We start from the raw sequence: 18,045 nt of genomic DNA on the forward strand, positions 1-18,045 counted from the left end.
TAACTTTCAACCGATAAAGGCAAAACACAATGCTTGGAAGATCCTGCCAGTGCATTTGACAGCAAAGCAAAACCTTTGATATTTGTCGAAGCATGTCTTTGTATCCTAGGACTCCCTACAAGGAGCTGAGAGCAGGTGCTCCATGCCTCAAGCCTGAGTCTAAAAAGAGTCATTCTTAATCAGGAGGCAAGTGGGAAAAGTCTTTATCAAGCATTTGTAACCACAGTTTCGCATGATCTTTTTGCTCAATTCTGGTAATTGCTTAAGGCCTACAGTAATTGAACTCTCTAATAGTGGAGTGACAACAGATCAGTAGCATTGAAGAACTTACGGAGAACCAAATACAAAAGTCATAAAGTCAAGAGTTCCAGTAAGTTTACATTTAGTACAGAATTAAGACATAGCTACCCGTTAGTGCTTAGAATTTTTTGATACTATTGAAAACATAAATAATTATTTTTAATGTTCATTCAAAGAGTTCCAGTGTCACTGGCAGCTGACGTAATTTTGTGAACGTTATTTTTTTCCAAACTGATAGTGGAGTATTTCCGCCATAGATTTTGTCTCCCTACCAGTTGTTTTCTCCTTACCTGCTTTCATAGAAATTTAGGTTTTTGCAGCAAGACTGCTGTGTTCTAGTCACAGAAGATTTCATTTCCGTAAAAAAAAAAAAAAGTCTTTATTTGCAGAGGGCTCGCTGGTTTTGTTGTTGTAAAATAGGAGAAAGTGTCTTTTTCTTTTCAATTTCATGGGAGCTGCAATGCAATTAACTTCTCTGATGTGTATAACTTAAAACACAAGAGAATCTACAACACCCAGACTGTAGTTTAAAAAACAAAATAAGAGTTTCATATGGTTGTCAACATAACCTTAATCCTGTTGCCCTTGTTTCCAAAGCAGTTACAACAGCCAGCCAGCCAAAATGCACCATCCTTAGAAGTGTAAGTAGTGGGGAGGGAGTGGTAGTTGTGGTGGTGGTTGTGTTTTTCTTCCCAAAGATTAGATGTGCAAAATGATGCTGTCGTTGTTGGTTGTACTCCACTTTCTTCACTTGTGGTGATTTGTTCTGTTCGTTTGCACATGATGCCGTTATTTGCAGGTGAACACCTCTGTCCGCTCACTACACGTGTTGCACTTCACAAAGCAGCACCAGTGGAATTTGCAATTACATTGCCACACCTTCGTGTACTGGTGTGTGTTGTACCCTCTTCCACAGCACATCATGTCACACCCATCCGCATTGGGTGAGGTACGGTTGCAGAGTCGTCCCTGGGTACCAACACTCCCTGTGGAAGCATCTTCCTCACAGTAGTTGGGTGACTTTTCGATATACACTAAATCTGTTTCCATGGGTTTCTGGTAACTCTTAATCTGCTTTATCTTTAGGAAGGTTGGCTGCCTTAGTCTACTGGCTCGTACCACCTCCACTTGCACTGCAGCATTGTATTTCTCTTTCAAAATATATCCAATCTCTCTGAATTTAGGAAGTGTGGTCCAGCAGGTCTTAGTTGTACAGGAACCTGAAACTCCATGACACTTGCACTCCAATTTCATTCTTTCTTCAAGAACCTGTGTGTGCAGACATTTGCATATTGTTACTGCAGAAAAATGGTATTGCAAACTTGCCTAAATCTCAGTGTGTTTAGTTCATGTGAATATTCATGACTGCTGATTGAAATTTTTCGAATTCATGCTTGTAAATCTTCTCGCCACCAAGCAGAACGCTTATAACACATTTTATTTTACACAGTGCTTGGTTGGAAATGCAGCGTTTTATCATTTTGTTAAAAAACATTTGCATTCTGTTTCCAAACATTGGACAATATTTACTTAAATTTCAGAAGACATGTCTTTAGAGCCAAAGTAACTCATAGTACTACAGTGACTCAAAAAATATGTTTCAAACCATTTTCATTTTGAAAACAGGAAAAAAAAAATGTTTTCTTAAGTGATTCAGAATATTTAATCTTAATTGCTTTCAGTAACGTTCAAAGGATGTTTAAGAAAATTTGACCAGTTTTAATTTGACAGCTTTAACATATACTGTGTGACTGAATAGACATTTGTGTTCACTGTTCAGTTAAAAATATTGCCTATACTGACAGCAGCAATATGGGCATACCTATTAACTATTTAACCCACAGAGCATACCATCCCCTTTAAAAGCAACACTCTTTGCAATAACTACCTGACTATCATGCAAGTGTTCAGCCACAAATACGTTTTTTGCACCAGGGCAATGATTGTGCAACATTAAATAAAAATCCACTGAAGGATCCTGCTCAGCTGTAAGTCACAAAGAAATGGGAGCATTTATTATTTCTATTGCTAGAGCAGGTTAATCTCAAGGACGTTAATCCAGCATCATGGGGTCCCTAGAAGGGACCCAAACTGGTGGGTGCTCAGGCTCATGCTCCACCTCCTGCTTCTCCTGCAGCCAAGCTGTGCTGGCAGATCCCTCCTTCCCTGGGCATGGGTGTATGCCCAAGGGAAGACAAGCAGATGCCCTCTCACTCCTTGTGCATGGCGGAGGGGAAACTGGCCTTGCGGAAGCGCCTCTCTGTTTTTCTGCCCTTGCGTTACCACTTAAGCCTGACCATAATTACATCCACAGTCATCATTAGCTTATGAAAATCAAGGCCTAAGAACAAAGCAAACTGATCTTTCCCCTTTGCAATGGGATGCTAACAAAGAAATATGAGCTACCGAGCTTGTCTTGAAGCATTACTGATGCTGCAGACCATCTCCTGTAGTGGTTTCGTTGCAGATCCCAGAACACGACTGAAATGGGCAAAGGATGAAAGGGCCGAAATCTGAGTACAATGGCATAATGAAGTAGAAGGGAGTAAAAAATGCTTACTGCTTAAGAAACTGGCCTTAAAATAAAAGCTGTACAGATCTGGTTATCCCTGCAAATAGAGGGCACCCTCCTGAGTTGTTCGAGTTTCACTTAAATTGTATGTTTTGTTTTTTCCCAAATTTCTGGGGTTTCAATATTAAAGAGAATATTTGGTTATAATTCTCCCTTGCCAACACACAGTAACAAGTACAAGACAGCTGACCATCCTATTCAAGATTACCTTAGACCTCCTGGAACCGTAGGCTTTTCCCAGGTCAAGGTCAATTTAACCTATCAGAGGCAGAAAATGTGATTTCCAGGAAGGTTTACCAGGTTAGAGAAGAAGTTCCTATAGCCACAACTACTCTAGAAAAGAAAATGCAGCAGCAGCATTTCAGTGTCAGTAAATAGAAGAATGCCTTATGAAATACTCCAGCATCTTTCTGGGGCCTCCGGGGTTTCCTCTGTCTCTACTTTGTACCTGTGCACAAAGACTTGCAAACAAGATTCTAATCTTGTTCCACAAATCTGGGTTAAAATATTCTATTGGTATTTAGAGGTGCATGTGTATGGCTATAAAATTGCTTATAAATTTTTCTTGATATTGCTGAAATATGTTTCTTCGAAACTAGCCTCTTTCTGCAGCTTTCCCAACCACTAGTCAGCATTCAGTTGCAGCCACAAAAACTGCAGCAAAATCCCTGTCAAATAGTGGATGGAGGCAACCTTCACTGCACCTTCACCAAAGAGTACTAAGATCCAAGGTCTTCCAGGAAAGCATTGCCAATGGGATGGGTCTGCCACATCTGATTCATGCTCCTCTTTTCCCCAAGCAGTTAATCTTGGTGAAAAGTACGTGTTTAGTCATGTTCTGTGTGTATTTCTGATGTCTGTTATTTGGTTGACAAGGCCAAGTCAGTAACTCGCTCAGAGAGTGGGAGGAGGTAAAGCTTGTGAGGCTCCTTATTCTTGAGTGGGCTTAACACACTGGACACTGTTCCAAGGACCCTTTGCATCTGTCATTGATGTGCTTCCCTAATACAACAGAAAATGTCTTTGTTCCTGACAAACAAAAATATTAACTATTCTGGTGTCTTAGGGATATCTTTGTATATTTATATTTATATATGGATGTGTGTGTGTATGTTTGCTTCTGTGTGCTTATTTGGCTGAGATGCTGACATTTATATACAGCACTGCCTGGCACCCTCCTTAGTACAATGTCCAGCAACTTTATCCTATGTCGTGATTTCTCTTTTTGGTTTTGTCTTTCTGAAGGTCCAGTTTCATGAGTCATTTTGCTGTACAGAAATCTGATTTCACTGCTGTATTTTTTTGAAGGTTCCCACTGTTTATGATGGTGGAAGAACTTGCAAACGCAAGCCACACATGCTCAAAAAAAGCAGAAGTTTCAAAAAGTATTAATTCATGATCTTGAAGCCAATCTCACAGGTTTTTTTTATTTTTTTGGAGGCTTCTCTCATGAATGTGGAATGCTTGGGGTTACAACACTGAGCACAGGCCCAATCATCAGGTAGTTAAATTCCTGAATGCTATAATTTGTGTGCCCACAGTCAGCTGTGGGTATAAAATTGTGCCCAAAAACTTGGAGGTCAGGGAATACAAGGCCCAAACTAAGCAGATTCTAAGCAATATTTTTTTCCCTCTTTCCACCCAGATGCCGTGGAGCATTCCGCTTTGCTGACAAGCCAGCATGGTCCTGCTTTCCCAGAGGTGTGTCTGTCTGCGTGATATCTCAAGCAGCTTCCCACTTGCCAGCAAGATGACACTGAACCTGGCAAAGGTACCAGGATTTGACTGTGTTTGCTCGATGCTGTGAATGAAGAGCAGATAACTTTTGTTTTTCCTAAACGTCCCTCCAGCTCAATTTTCCTCAGCAAAATTCCCATCAAAGCTTTGACCCTGAGCTTAAAGGTACTTATTTACTCAAATCTAATACCTTATGCCAAGGTAGGTGCCTGATTAAAGATTGAAAATCATTAGCTCATACGACCAACTCTCTCAGCAGTTTCATTTGTCATATGTCAGTGCCTCATATCTAATCTCGAATGGTTTACAGCAAGATCTACCTCCCAGAGCAAATTCCCATCGTTGGACTGTACTGCCTTAGACTAATGGTAGGAACATTCCTTAAGTCCCTTTTCCACATACAGGCCCACTCCCACCCCAGTATGATCTTGCCAAGCAAAATTTTCTAACTACTGCTACTTTGTTAAATGAATTGTGAAATATACTGTTAAAGCTTTCTTATCCCACATATTTTTATACCGATATAAATCACACACTGAAAATGCAATTTGAGGGTTGTCCGCCAGTTAAGTTGAAAAAGACTAGCAAAGACTGAAATAAAGCAAAATGAAAAGAAATTAATTTTTTTCAAGTTCCATATCTAGACCCAACTGCATAACATCAGATACAGTTTCTGTACATATTAAAAATCCTATCTGGATAAAATATGTAAAAGCAATAGTAACATTTTGTGTGTGTGTGTTTTGGCTTGCCTTTTCTGGTTTGTGTTTTCCTTAGTGGAAATGCGCATTTTTGGACCAGATGTTGAATGTAACAAAATCCGTATTACTTTCTTACTGCAGTATCAAAAAGAAATAGAAAACTTCAGGCATTTTTCCCCATAAAATATGCAACTGATCAACTTTTGTTTTGGATAACAGTACCAAAGAGATGGATCCTGGTTACAAGATGTCACCACCTCTTTGATACTCATGCGGCTGCAGCCATGAGAGCTGATGGCTTGCCGATGATGATATGTAGGCACCACGTAACCTTAGTCTCAGTGCAGACTGGGGTCCACGACTGCTGACAAAATGCTGATCTCATGGACCTATCTGGGAAACAAAATTGGATTTGTTTGGGTTTGGTTTTTTAACTCAGCTAGCCAGGAGTATAACTAACATTAGTAGGGTGTAATGCCACTTCAATACAAATGTGCTGAAAATATTCTTCATTAATAGCAGCTCACAGAGCCCAAAATTGAGTGGTTCATGCCATGTGTCTTTGGACTGTGCCTAGACCTGTGAAGTTAAGACATGGATCCAGCAGGAAACGAGTGCTTCAGCGGGCGTATTTTTCTTTCTGCTCCTCTGTGAGGAGCATCAAAACAGTATTTATACTTTGTGGGATGGGAGATGAGGAACTGAGTTACTGTGCTTACTCCTTTTGTCACATTCCTATTTTCCTTATTGTTTAGTTTGATGGGAGCAGGGAGCCTCTGCTTTGCAGCAGGTCAGTATTCAGCCACAGCGTGAGATGGTTTTTCCCTCACACTGATGAGAGCTCAGCAGGGCTGTGGACCCTCAGAGGTGAAAGAGACATCAAATCACCTCCTCCTGCCCTTCATGTACCTCCCTAGGTAAGACATCCTCACCCATAGTATCCCCATTAAATGCCTTAAAAAAAACCAAACTGAAGAAGGCCCACTGCGTCTTTACCCAAGTTTTCCTCTCAGCTAGCAAGAAAGTAATCCTGGGATTCTGAGATGAAACTCCCTATTACTATGGGGATGGGCTATAGAGCCTAACCCATCTGTGTCTCTTTCCCACCTTCTAGAAGAAGATAAAATAGCTGCTAAGTTTGCGCAATAAGCTGCTGCAATTGGTTAAAACTTTCTGAATTATTTTTACAGTGAATTGCATGAAACCCAAAAATCTTGAGAAGCACTCTTCACATCACCCCCGAACCAAGTGTGACTGCAGTATATCACTCTCTTTTTATGGAATTTGCTGTAAAGCTTGAAGGTAAAATTTTAAATATCATCTTAAAGGGTTAAAAATATTTTATTGATGTTTTTATTCTGTCAGCCTGTATAGAGATGTCATGTTTGAAGGGGTGCAGTAATATTTTACTAGATGGATGATATGTGTCTTGCATACATTGCATGGTATGCATGGGCATGTGCATTTCTAGAATAAAACCATTCAGCAAGTCCTAAGATATTTGGCTATTCCCCCCTTCTAATTTTAAGGCAAAATGTTCAAAAAGTAGGATAGTACCAGATGTAGGTTCTGGCAGTCAATGTTAAGGGTGTGTTTCTGGAAGAAAAAAATAAGCTAGTAAATCCAGCCCAACTGGAAGCAAGAGAACTATCCTCATGAGATTTTGAGCCAAAGCTTGCATATTCAGGACATATGGATAAGCATTAGTTATCCATCTAACCCACCCAAGCTGTAACACCAAACTTTTTGAAATTGGATTTGTATCTGTCTGCAAATCAATTTAAGTGGGAAAGTGGAAAGTATGCTATGAAGCACAACTATCAAAAGCTTTTCTTTCATGAGTGTTCTCACAAGGGACGTGCAGTGAATTAGTTTGTCTCTTTCAGAGAAAGAAACTTTCAGCAAATGATGGACTCAGGCCTGTAAAAGCTGGAAAGTCACATTCTTTAAATCGCTGAAATGACTTAAGAAACAGTCACATTTTTAAGAATATTTTAGGCTTATAGGAGTATAAACTTAGTTGGCTTTCACTTTTGAAACTGGAATTCAGCCTCCACAGTGACTTTGAGCATTTCATACAGTCTTTTTCTGGACATTGCTTTTAATCTTTATGACCTGCTAGGTGACAGTGAGGGCAGGCTGCAATGTATTAGGTCATGCTGTGCATCTTGCAGGAGTGACTTTATTAATTTAAATGTTTTAAGTGAGCTGACACTTTCTTACATATTTTATGCACAGACAATGCATATAAATATGTGTAAATATCCATAATTATGTATGCACACACACTCCACGTATATGCATGTGGGCGTGTATGTGTATATATATAGAATGAACGGTGACCAACAAATCACCTCATTAGCTGTTCTACAGCCAAAGCATGTCAGCAAAAAATCCCTTCCCAGTACCACAGTCCTGCGGCACAAGGAACTGTGAGAACGAGCCATGGCTTAGATGGAAATATTGTCCCAAGTAATTGAATAATCTCTTCTGAAGAGAGTCTGAATTATCTTCTTTTTTTTTTGTCCCTACACTGTTATTGTTTCAAATGTAAAATAAGATGTTGTCATCTTCCAGGCATTCCAAAAAAAGAACAAGAAAAACCCATTGACATTACAAAGAAATAAATATTGGAATGGTATCAGACTGAATTGCTGGCAGTCAGTGTAATGGGTGTGTTTCTGGAAGTGAAAGAAATAGGCCAGCTTTTTCTCTGTATAACCACAGTCATTGTCTATCATAAGAGCATAATTGATAGATAAAATGTTAGAAACATTTCTTTTCTTCTTTTTGGTAAAAGCTGTGATCTGCTACCAATTTGTCAGCTTGTTCTTTTAGCTGTCCCCTTAAAAGCAAACAAACAGAAAACCCCATATTTATAATCGAGATTCCCCATGAGAGTAGGTCATTGTTTTGAAGCTTTCAACAAAAAGTTAAGATTAATGGCATGTGTCCCAGATGTTACTCTTTCTAAGTTCATTTGTCCCAGAATAAAGATACTTGTTTCTAAAAATACATGGTAGAAAGCTGTCTCATAAAACAGCATCAAAGCTTATTTGGTTTTGTTGGTATTTAATTTTTCATTACTCTATCAAAGTTTTGCCCGCATATCTCCCTGTAATAATTCAGATTTGCAGCATGCCATTCTTTCAGTCACATTTGCATTAGACCTACACTAGTCTTCCTCTGGGGGCTTGTTTTCATTTACCACACTTGTACTTTCAATCCTGAATCATAGCGGACATTTAAAAACTGGTGGTGAAGTCAGCTACTTTGCTCTTTTACACAGCACGGCACTGTTTTGCTTCAAAGCATAAATCTTCCATCAGTAGCATCTCATGCCACCAGGAATCACTAAGCACTGATTTCTTCCAAATGGCACCAATGGCAAGTTTATTATTTTGTTACTGGTGCTATTTGTTACAAATTTATTAGAAACTTCACAAACTTGCCATTAGCTGAAACAATTCATAGAAATGCAATGCAGAGCCATTAGGGGATGCAGTGCGGAGCAATTAAAGGATTCATTCTTTCCACAGTCATCAGAAATTCCCTGAAAAGCCTAAATATTATCTTCTTTTCCAAGGAAGTACTTTATCAGTGTTGTGCTGAGAATCTCAGCCTCAGACTCAAGTTAAAGGGCCCCCAGAACTATTTGCCCCCTCATCTGTTTGCAAGGTTTGTGCAATTATTTATACAGCATACTGTTTTTTCCTCAAAGACGAATTCCTCAGAACTCTATTTTTAACAACAGTGAAATACTAGCAGGCCAGCTTTTGAAACCATCCCTATGAGAGCAAATATATGATAGTCACTGCTGCAATTACAAATGCCTCTGACTCCCAGGCATGTCTGGGACAAGTGCTGGGAGATATTGAGGATGGGCAAGATTCCTGTGCTGGCACATGCAAAAGTCCACACGATGGTGTAAGAGATGCACATGCACCAGGTTTTGCTTTGGGGGCAAAACTGGTGGTCAGAGTCATGGATAATGATCCTAGCAACGATCTTCTGGCCACCTGGTAGAGTCTAGTGAGGTCATCAGGGGCTTTCCACTGACTTCAGAGCAAGTTGAAAATAACTGTAGGTGGGTTTGGGAGTTCTTTGTTTCCTTTTTTCCTCATGTTTCTGTCTTAGGAGGCTCTGGGATTTAAAGAGAAGACTATTATGAAGATAGAATTATTGGCTAACGACTGTTGTTCTTAACCTAACTCAAAAAGCCAATTTGGTGTGATTGAATAAGAACCATGAGCTTTAACATTATAGGTAGAAATGTGGGGGGTTTTAAATAGTTACAGTGCTGTGAAACCTCTGTAGGAAGCTAAAAATGCATGTATTTCCTTTACTGTCTTGGCATTCCCACCCTAAGGTTGAAGAGATTATTTGAGAACTTCCGAAGCAACAAAGATGTAAAAAAAATAAATTAATCTGACTTGCTTGTGGACTCCTTCTTACTTTTTATTCCTGTTCATAGAAAGAGAAAATATCCTTAGTTTTATTCTTAATAATAGCAGTTATGAACCAGAAGCTTGGCTCCAAACTGTTTCCAAATTTTAAAAGAAGTTACATGCAGATCGGCAGGATGGTACTGACAGTCTTACTCAGAGAAGTTTCCCGACTCTGTTTTGAGATTTTTGGAAGGGAAAAGGAAGACAAATGGAGGTTCAGTATTGTGATTCAGCAAGTCTCCAGACGTAACTGCAGTTATTTCTGACTTGAGTGTCAGAATCACAGTCACACATAGGCAAATCTCCTGGTTTCAGGTTTTCTGTCAGGCTCACAGTCCAAGCCACATTTACTCAGGACCCCCAAAACTGCCAAATTTCAGGCGAGCATAGGTCAGATTTCAAATTTGCCTGGATTCTCAGAAGGGAGGGGTGATTTCACATTGAAATTGCACAAAACTGTGGCTGCTTTTGTAAAGGACAAAACATATCCTAGTTTCCAGAGTTCTGTTCTAACCTTAATTTTCAGACAGTCTCAAATTCAGAATGTTTTATTTATGCAAGAAGCAGATGATCTCAGATGAACCAAAATCACTAAGTACTATATAGTGTACAACTTTGCATATTCATTTCATGGGAATGTATGTCTTAACACCAACATTATTTCTAAACATGACCCCCAAACCATCTTCCATGTGAGCCCATTCCTTGGGATTTGACAGATTGTGCTTAAAAACAAAAAGCTACACAAAATCCTTTCAGTCATCTTTAGCTTTTGAAAGTAATTGGATGCATTAATGATTACAATCAATATATATGGGTATAAATAACTACTCAAAAATGCCAACAACAAAAAAAATGGGTAAATTCCTAACTAGTATTCATTTAAAAAAAAAAAAAAAAAAAAAAAAATGGGGAAAAAAACCAGCCTATATTGCCAGTATTTTCAAGCCTTTTTATTCCTGTCTCAAAGACATGAAGGTGAGTGTTATCATCTGTTTTTGCAAGAGTGTTTGCAAAAAATCAAGTTTTTAGAAAGGTTAAAAGAAATACATTTGCATTAATGCTGCTACAAGAAATATCTATAAAAGCAGACACAACTTTGGTTTGCTTATATTCCACTGCTTATGAAATCCTGATGAAAAGTAAAAATACAATTTCTTAATAAGACTCAGCAATGTGGTCTAGTGGTTACTGGCCTATATTTAGAACTGAGGGACCTAAGATCAGTGCCTGGCTCAGATAGTGAGCCACCTTCTGTCCTTGGGCAAGGGACTTCACTGTTCTCCATCTGTGTATGCACTTCTGCTCTTTTGTCCCTCTTTCACATCTTACCTGTAACCCGTTAAAACCAGGACATGCACCAGCATCTCTGTGGGGGTGGCTGCCTGTTTAAGCAGGGATGATAGTGCATCTAGCAGTAATAAATGCTACCTTGCAAGTTTAACATGTGGCTTCCATCTTCTTTTGCATCCAAGCGCAATGCATGACACTGAGGTGAAACACTCAGGCTAAGAGAAGTGATCAGACTTGGAGCTGGTCTTCCAAGCTCCTGGTCTTCCAAGAGTGCCTCATATACGAGTATGAGGTGCTTTTACACCTGTGGCTGCAAGTTTTGGAAAAACAGATTGTGCCTCTCTGGAGGATGTTTTTCTGTCTAGCTCTTCAGTCAGCTGTATCCTTTACATATGAAGACCTCAGTATCGACCATCATTCAAGCATTGATCCTGTCTCTACAATTGCAATTATGCCCCATATCTGGTTTCTTTCACTATCTTGAGTTTATGTAGCACTTTCTTCCCAATGAGTAACTGTCCATACACCACCTTCAGTTTCAGTGAGGAGCCAGCTGAAACCCCCAGGAGGTTTTGTTGCACGGACTGAGTGTTAAAAACAAAATACAGCCAGTAAGATAACTGTACTACTTCTGTCACCACCAGTTCAACCATCTCTGCCCACCTCAGTGGCTAGTGCTCAGTGTAGGACTGGAAGCACGTGATGTTTTAGAGGAGAAAATTTCAGTCCAACTTTGGGGACTAGGTGTGGAGAAGTGGTATGTTGGAGTCTCCTACAACACTGGAGGGTAAAAGCAGCATTTATTTACCTGTGGGAAAATACTTTGAATGGTATAGTAAAATCTCTCCTGAGGTAGGTATATATTAGGCAGAAATATTTATTATACTTTTTAAAGGGGAAGCTTTGGGAACTGTGAAGATTGTTATTCAATGGACATAAATCAGAGTAGCTTCACAATGTTTATTGTTTCCATTGCAAGCAGCTCAGTCATGATTGCAGATATGAAACTCTTTCTTCTTCCAAAGTGACACTTATGCAGCCATTTGTAGCATGCCAATGAGAAATGGACAGTTGTGCATTTGCTATGAAGTATGTATTTCATTAGAGCTGTGGTCAAAGAGGTTTGAATTAAATAAATAGCTGCGAGTGTCGTGGGAGTTCAACAATGCAGGCACAGTCCTGTCACATCACAAGCCCTGACCATCTCTTGCTAGGTTTTTGCAAAGCAGACGAAAAGCAAAGGTTTATCATTATGCCAAACAGCTCCAGCAAAGCCCTTTCTGTTGTCGGTGGGACTGGAAAGAACACTCAGGAAGTAGAAAGATTTAGGAGAGCATCTATAATACATGGCCAGCTCTGAATAAAAAAAACCAGCAACAGAATGTAAATATTAGATGCCATCAGGTAACCTGATGTGGGTGTGGGATAACAGCAGAGAGGGGTAAGTTCTCAGGGAATGCCTCCTGCACCAAGCCAGCCTCCCCCCATCCTCCAGCACACATTTCCCCATCCCTTGTCCTTTCTGGAATACCTTTCTTCCAGCCTCATTGTTGTGCAAGTTCATCAGCCTCCGTGCATTCTTTTTGATTTCTCGGGCATCCACAAACCTCCGGGAGAACTCAATGCCGTATCTGATATCCGCAGAGCAGCCTCCCCACTTCCAGCCCTCCTCCTGGTTGTAGTAGCCCTGTTTCTCTCGGTCACAGCCACAATTGCTGAGGTTGCCCTGGCTGCAGGCGGCCGTGACAGCATGTGCAACGCCAGCAGCAGTAATGGCATAGGTGAACGCAGCTTCCCTGCTTCCTGTGGAGAGAAGCCAAAAGCTGATGGGTTGGCAGAAAAGCAGCACACACTTACTAAATACACACATTATCTACATCAATGGTGTCAGGCAGCAATGTGAAGAGGGCATTACTACTATGTGTATTTCTCATTCTTACTGAATTACATACATATTTAAAATGCTTGGTGCAACTGGGGCATATTACCACAGGCAAGCACCAGCCATCTGATAGTCCCACCTAACCCCCTTTGCCAGAGGGGAATTTGGCAATGAGTCTGGACAGTGGTGAGGTGAAGCAACATGATTTGTTTTTACACTGTCTAGTCAGGTTTGCAAGCTGAATCTTATGTATTTCAGATGCATAATAAGTGAGTCACTGGTGGTAATGCTCACTAGAAAGCAATAGGTATCTCTAATTGTTTGCACTGCATGGAAAAAGAAAAGCAGTCAGACAGCATAAAAAATACCAGACCTTTTCAGATGTGCAAGAGAGCTAAGACACAAATGGGGAAGATTGTTAATACACCTTTATAAATGCTCCAGTAGCATCCATTAGTGATGCTGTGTGTAAAGTATTGCAAGAGATGCCTGTAGAGAAAACAGCTGGGTAAGTTCTGTTTTCTTTCAATGAACAGTACAGGCTACCCCTCTTCCTTGCATATTAGTTTTGCTGTAATGACCCTTTTCCACTCCCACTCTGACTCAAACCTCTGCATTACCTTGGCTATTGAGCATGCAAGGGGTATGGAAGTGCTGTGGCAGCATTATTTCCTGTCCAAAGCAAGTGAGATACTGTCATGGAAGCACAGTCTTATTCAGAAAAAGAAAAATAGTCTTTTTTTGAATTTTTTTTCTTTTTTTTTTTGCTATAATCCACTACTTGCCAAGTTTCCTCATTCCCAGTTCCATGTTCTAGTTGTTGATACTGAGTATGTGAAGGAAGGTAAATAAGACCCCTTTCCTTACTGGATACTGGTTGGCTGAATTGCCTGTGGGGTGCACATGAGATACAGAGGCAGAACAATTGAAAGGGATGTGACAGCCCCTTAAAACTCTCATGTGAGACTGCACTCTGTCACTGACTTAATGTAGGGCTGGATCATAGCCTTTGGTGTTTTGCTGTTCTTACTTATACCATTTCTCTATAAGTTGCCTTCTCAGCCCTATAATCATTTTCCTCTGTGTGTTTATCTGGTGATAAACAGACTATTTTGTAATATTGGAGCCAAAGAATAACTGTAGAGAATTTGCAGAAAGTTGCTGAAATGACTTAATGACCACACACAGAGCTGTAACATTGTTAATGGATTTGTGAAGGAAAATAAAGAACAAACTTTCCAGAGGAGGAAAAAAAAAAAACAACCAAACAACTTAGAAGCTATTTTTAATTTTTTATTTTAGGATTCCTAGATATCATAACTATTCTGGAATGACCAGTGCACAGTGTGGGGGGTTTATGTTCTATTTTTTTTTTTATGTTTTATATTTCTTATTTTCATAGATAGCTTCCTGAAAGGTTACACCACTGCCGGATATGAGAAAGATCCTACAAGAAACAATCATAATCTGGTTTTTGGCACCATATACTTGTTTCTCCAAAGCAATAAAAAAAGAAACTTAAGGTAAGAGAAAAACAAAAGGGTGCTGTGTTCTTCAGGTACCAAGAAAGTTAAACTGACTTGTGTATAATTTAAGTATATCACGCAATAGAAGGACTGACTTTGCTTTCAGACACAGAAGTGTTTTGTTGGGGTGTACGATGTGTGTAGTCTGGTTCAGTGGTTCCCAAACCGTGGTCCGCAGAACACTGGTGGTCCAGGAGGCCATGGTGAAGGGTTCACAGCTAATCCACAGAGCCATATTAAACACTGTTTTTAATAGTGTTTTCAATTAAAAGTTTGATGATAATGATGTCTGGTGGTCCACAAGAAATTCTGAGGCTTGATAGCAATCCAAAAAAGTTTGGGAACCACTGTTCTAGTTCCTAGTGTGTTCTCTAAAAATGCATATTGATATTGACTCCTCTTTACCCAGCAGCTGAAGTCAAATCTAGGACCCATGTTTTAAAATGCATCCTGTTGTCTTGAAGGATTTATTTCATCATCTTGCTTTTTGGTTTGGTTTGGTTTTTAATCTATTCTTCATCTATAAATCAAAAGATTGGAAATACGAGATGTAATAGAAACTATACATAGAGGTAAGTTTTCCTTTTCTTCAGGATGAGGGTAAAGGAGAAAGCAAAATCAGACCCAGGAAAATTTTTTGTTAAGACACCTTTGAAACACATGTAGAAAGGCTTATAAACAAGCAGAAACATATTCCTGTCAGGAAACATTGCAGCTGTCACCTGCAGTTCAGTAGATTTACTTAAAGATTAACCAGAGAGAGGTTGCCTATGTTTTATGTTTAAGCTCAATATATTCCACATGTATCCAGAGTAGAAGGTAAGCCATTTTATCATGGCCACTGTGTCTGTAACCTGTTTATGAATTTTCACACAGTGCTTGCCTTGATGAGTTTTGTCAAACTAAAGAATATCTTGTCTTTATCTTCCTTTCAGCCCACCCCCTCCACCCCCACTTGTTCCCATTATATCCCTGATTACCTTCAGGAATAGAGGAAAACATCTTTCCTTCACCCACTTTAGAGCTATAGCAGTGATGGAATTATCTTGAGTCATGGGATAATACCTAATGGAAACCATATTAATCAAAAGATGACTCTTCTGTTTCAATGCAGCTCTAAAATAAGTAGGGCTCAGAAATAAGATCTGGCTGAAAATCAGATTCTTCTTGCAGGTTAAGTTATCCTGCTAAGCATTAAGGGGGGGTTGCTTTAGCTTTTTAAACCAGAGGATGTTCCAAAACTTCCCTTGAACTTCAATGTAACCATTACCTCAGCAGTTCTCTAAAGTCCTGGGATCAGTAGAGCCCATCAGAAAATGCTGAGGGGGGAGGGAGGGGAACCTCTGTGCTCGAATAATGTGTGTGCTGTACACAAAGCTTTCCATTATATGTCATCACTTGGAATCAGTTCTAAACAAGTCTTTGTTAGGCAGCTAAAAATATTTAAGTAATGATTGCTGTGATACCTGGAGAACAATAATCTCATTTTATGGAATTTTCTGATTTCAAAAATATTCTTGTTCTGCAACGAAACAGAGACAATTCTTTCCAGAAATGTTCATGAAATGAAGAAATACTTATAAATAGAAGCAAATCTGGGATTTGACCCAACTTTGAAGCTAGAATTTTCTTTTTCCCGTGAAGATCCTGGGCATCTCGTTATTTGGCACTGTATATGCTCAGCATCTGTGTCTGAGACGAAAAATTCTTGTTTGACTTCCTGAAGTTTTCTGTCCCATAGACCAGAATAATTCTGCCAAGGTTTTATTTTGAGGGGATGTTTTGGCTTTTATTTCAATCCTTAAATTTATCCATTTCACTGTTAGGAGTGCCTGCTTTGGTGTCAATAAAGACAGTTCTGATTTAATTCCCAAAAGATAGAATGAATGTTTTCATGAGTAACATGAACATTACTCTATCTGATCTGATAACTGCCTGATCTAACAAATCGAATAAGAGATGACTACCAGTAGTAATTGAAATGAAGACTTTTGTCTTTGGTGAAGGTGCTGAAGGTTACTTCTTGCAATCTGCTAGGCCATAAGAGAAGTCTTGCCTGTGGTCTGCCAGTCAGAGTTACTGCCATGTGGTTGAGTTCATTTGCATTCTAAGTGAGGGCTGTATTTTAAAAGTGCTCTAATACCCAGCAATGCGGGTGGGCAGTTGCTGCTCAGAGAGACAGATACTGGATCATTGCTCCTTTAATGAGTGATTTCTGACAGATAGGGTAAGAGAAGCCTATTTATCCATTGTTAGAGTCATGGATCAGCCTATATTTTAACTGTAATTTAGATGTCATCTCTGACTAAGCTTTAGACTGCTAACTGAGCACTAAACTTAGTATAGTCTGCTGTGGAAATTATTGCAAGTTCCATAATTGCTGTAGTTTACTACACATGGACATACATATATTCAGCAGTGTATTTTCAACATGTTACCACAATCAGCTGAGAATCATGTATGTTAAATACATATTTTGATCATTCAGCTGCGAGTGCTGGTTAAAAATTTGACTCTTTCATAGGTATTATCAAGGCATATAATTTTCTGAGTAACTATATGAGAATATTGCTATTCCACACATCATTCTGAAATGTCTTACATCTGCAGCTACATGAGTAAGACTGCTATTGAATGTCAGCTATTAGAACTACAATTTAACTTGAAATATTAAAATGTAGAATATATGCTTTTTAGACAGTAACTTGCTGAATCTTGGATCAACAATAATAGAAAATAAATACTACACACTGCTGTTAAACAAAACAAATTACACAAGACACCAGATTGATTATATGACACAATATAGGTCAGTGGTAAGAAAAAATGAACCATTGCAGGCAGAAGTCTGATTTTTTTGCCAAACCTACCCTTTTCAGCAAGTCTTCTTTTGTGAATGAAAGCTGAGGACACACTGAGTAATTTCTTATGGGCAAAAGGCAATAGATGCATCTAGATGAGTAAACTAAAACTCAGACAACAGCATCCTAAGTAGGGTTGGATGAAGACTTACAGACAAGTTTAGCTCTTTTGTAATTTTATATTTTATTCAATACATTTATTAGCAATTCTCAAGGAAAATATTACAAGTTCTTCTCTTTGGGCTCTACCCAAGAGAAATACAAGTCAGTGAGAGTTTTCTCACTGTCTGAAGCAGATCCTTTCTCTATTTGCATTTTCAGTGTAATTAACTTTAGGCTTCTTGTTTATAATCTAAAAGCAGGGATTGGTTTAATTTCTCTATGCCTCTATTTTACTATACCCACTGCTGCGTATCAGAACTATAGACCACTGAAATCAGTTTGTACAAGCAGAAAAAATGCCACAGAAGTACAGGGCTGGCAGAAACCTCAAGAGAGTCTCTAGTCTGACCCTCAACCCTAATGTAGCCTAATAATGCAGATGTCCTTCACAACAGCTTTTTATTTATCCTGTTCTTAAAGATCTACAGTAGTGGAGGTTCCACAGTCTATTCCAGTGCTTCAGGACCCCTATTACATGTTTTACTAATATTAAGCTAAAACTCTTTCTGAATGCAAACCCACTGCTTCTCTGCAGATGCTAAGAACTGATTACTCTTTTCTTT

At 39.2% G+C, this 18,045-nt stretch overlaps 1 protein-coding gene across 1 annotated transcript in view; it reads right to left on the reverse strand.

The window, feature by feature from the left end:
- Positions 1-862: 862 nt before the first annotated feature.
- Positions 863-18,045, reverse strand: part of WNT7B (wingless-type MMTV integration site family, member 7B) — a 40,525-nt gene continuing 23,342 nt past the window's right edge. Inside the window, exons 3-4 of the mRNA XM_010020337.1 lie at positions 12,583-12,854; positions 863-1,569 (exon numbers count right to left, since the gene is read on the reverse strand). Of these exons, the coding sequence (XP_010018639.1) occupies positions 1,090-1,569; positions 12,583-12,854 (752 nt within the window). The 3' untranslated portion in view covers positions 863-1,089. The remainder of the gene's footprint in view (positions 1,570-12,582; positions 12,855-18,045) is intronic.

The sequence above is a fragment of the Nestor notabilis genome, unplaced genomic scaffold (genome assembly GCF_000696875.1).
Source record: "Nestor notabilis isolate BGI_N333 unplaced genomic scaffold, ASM69687v1 scaffold588, whole genome shotgun sequence".
NCBI lineage: Eukaryota > Metazoa > Chordata > Aves > Psittaciformes > Psittacidae > Nestor > Nestor notabilis.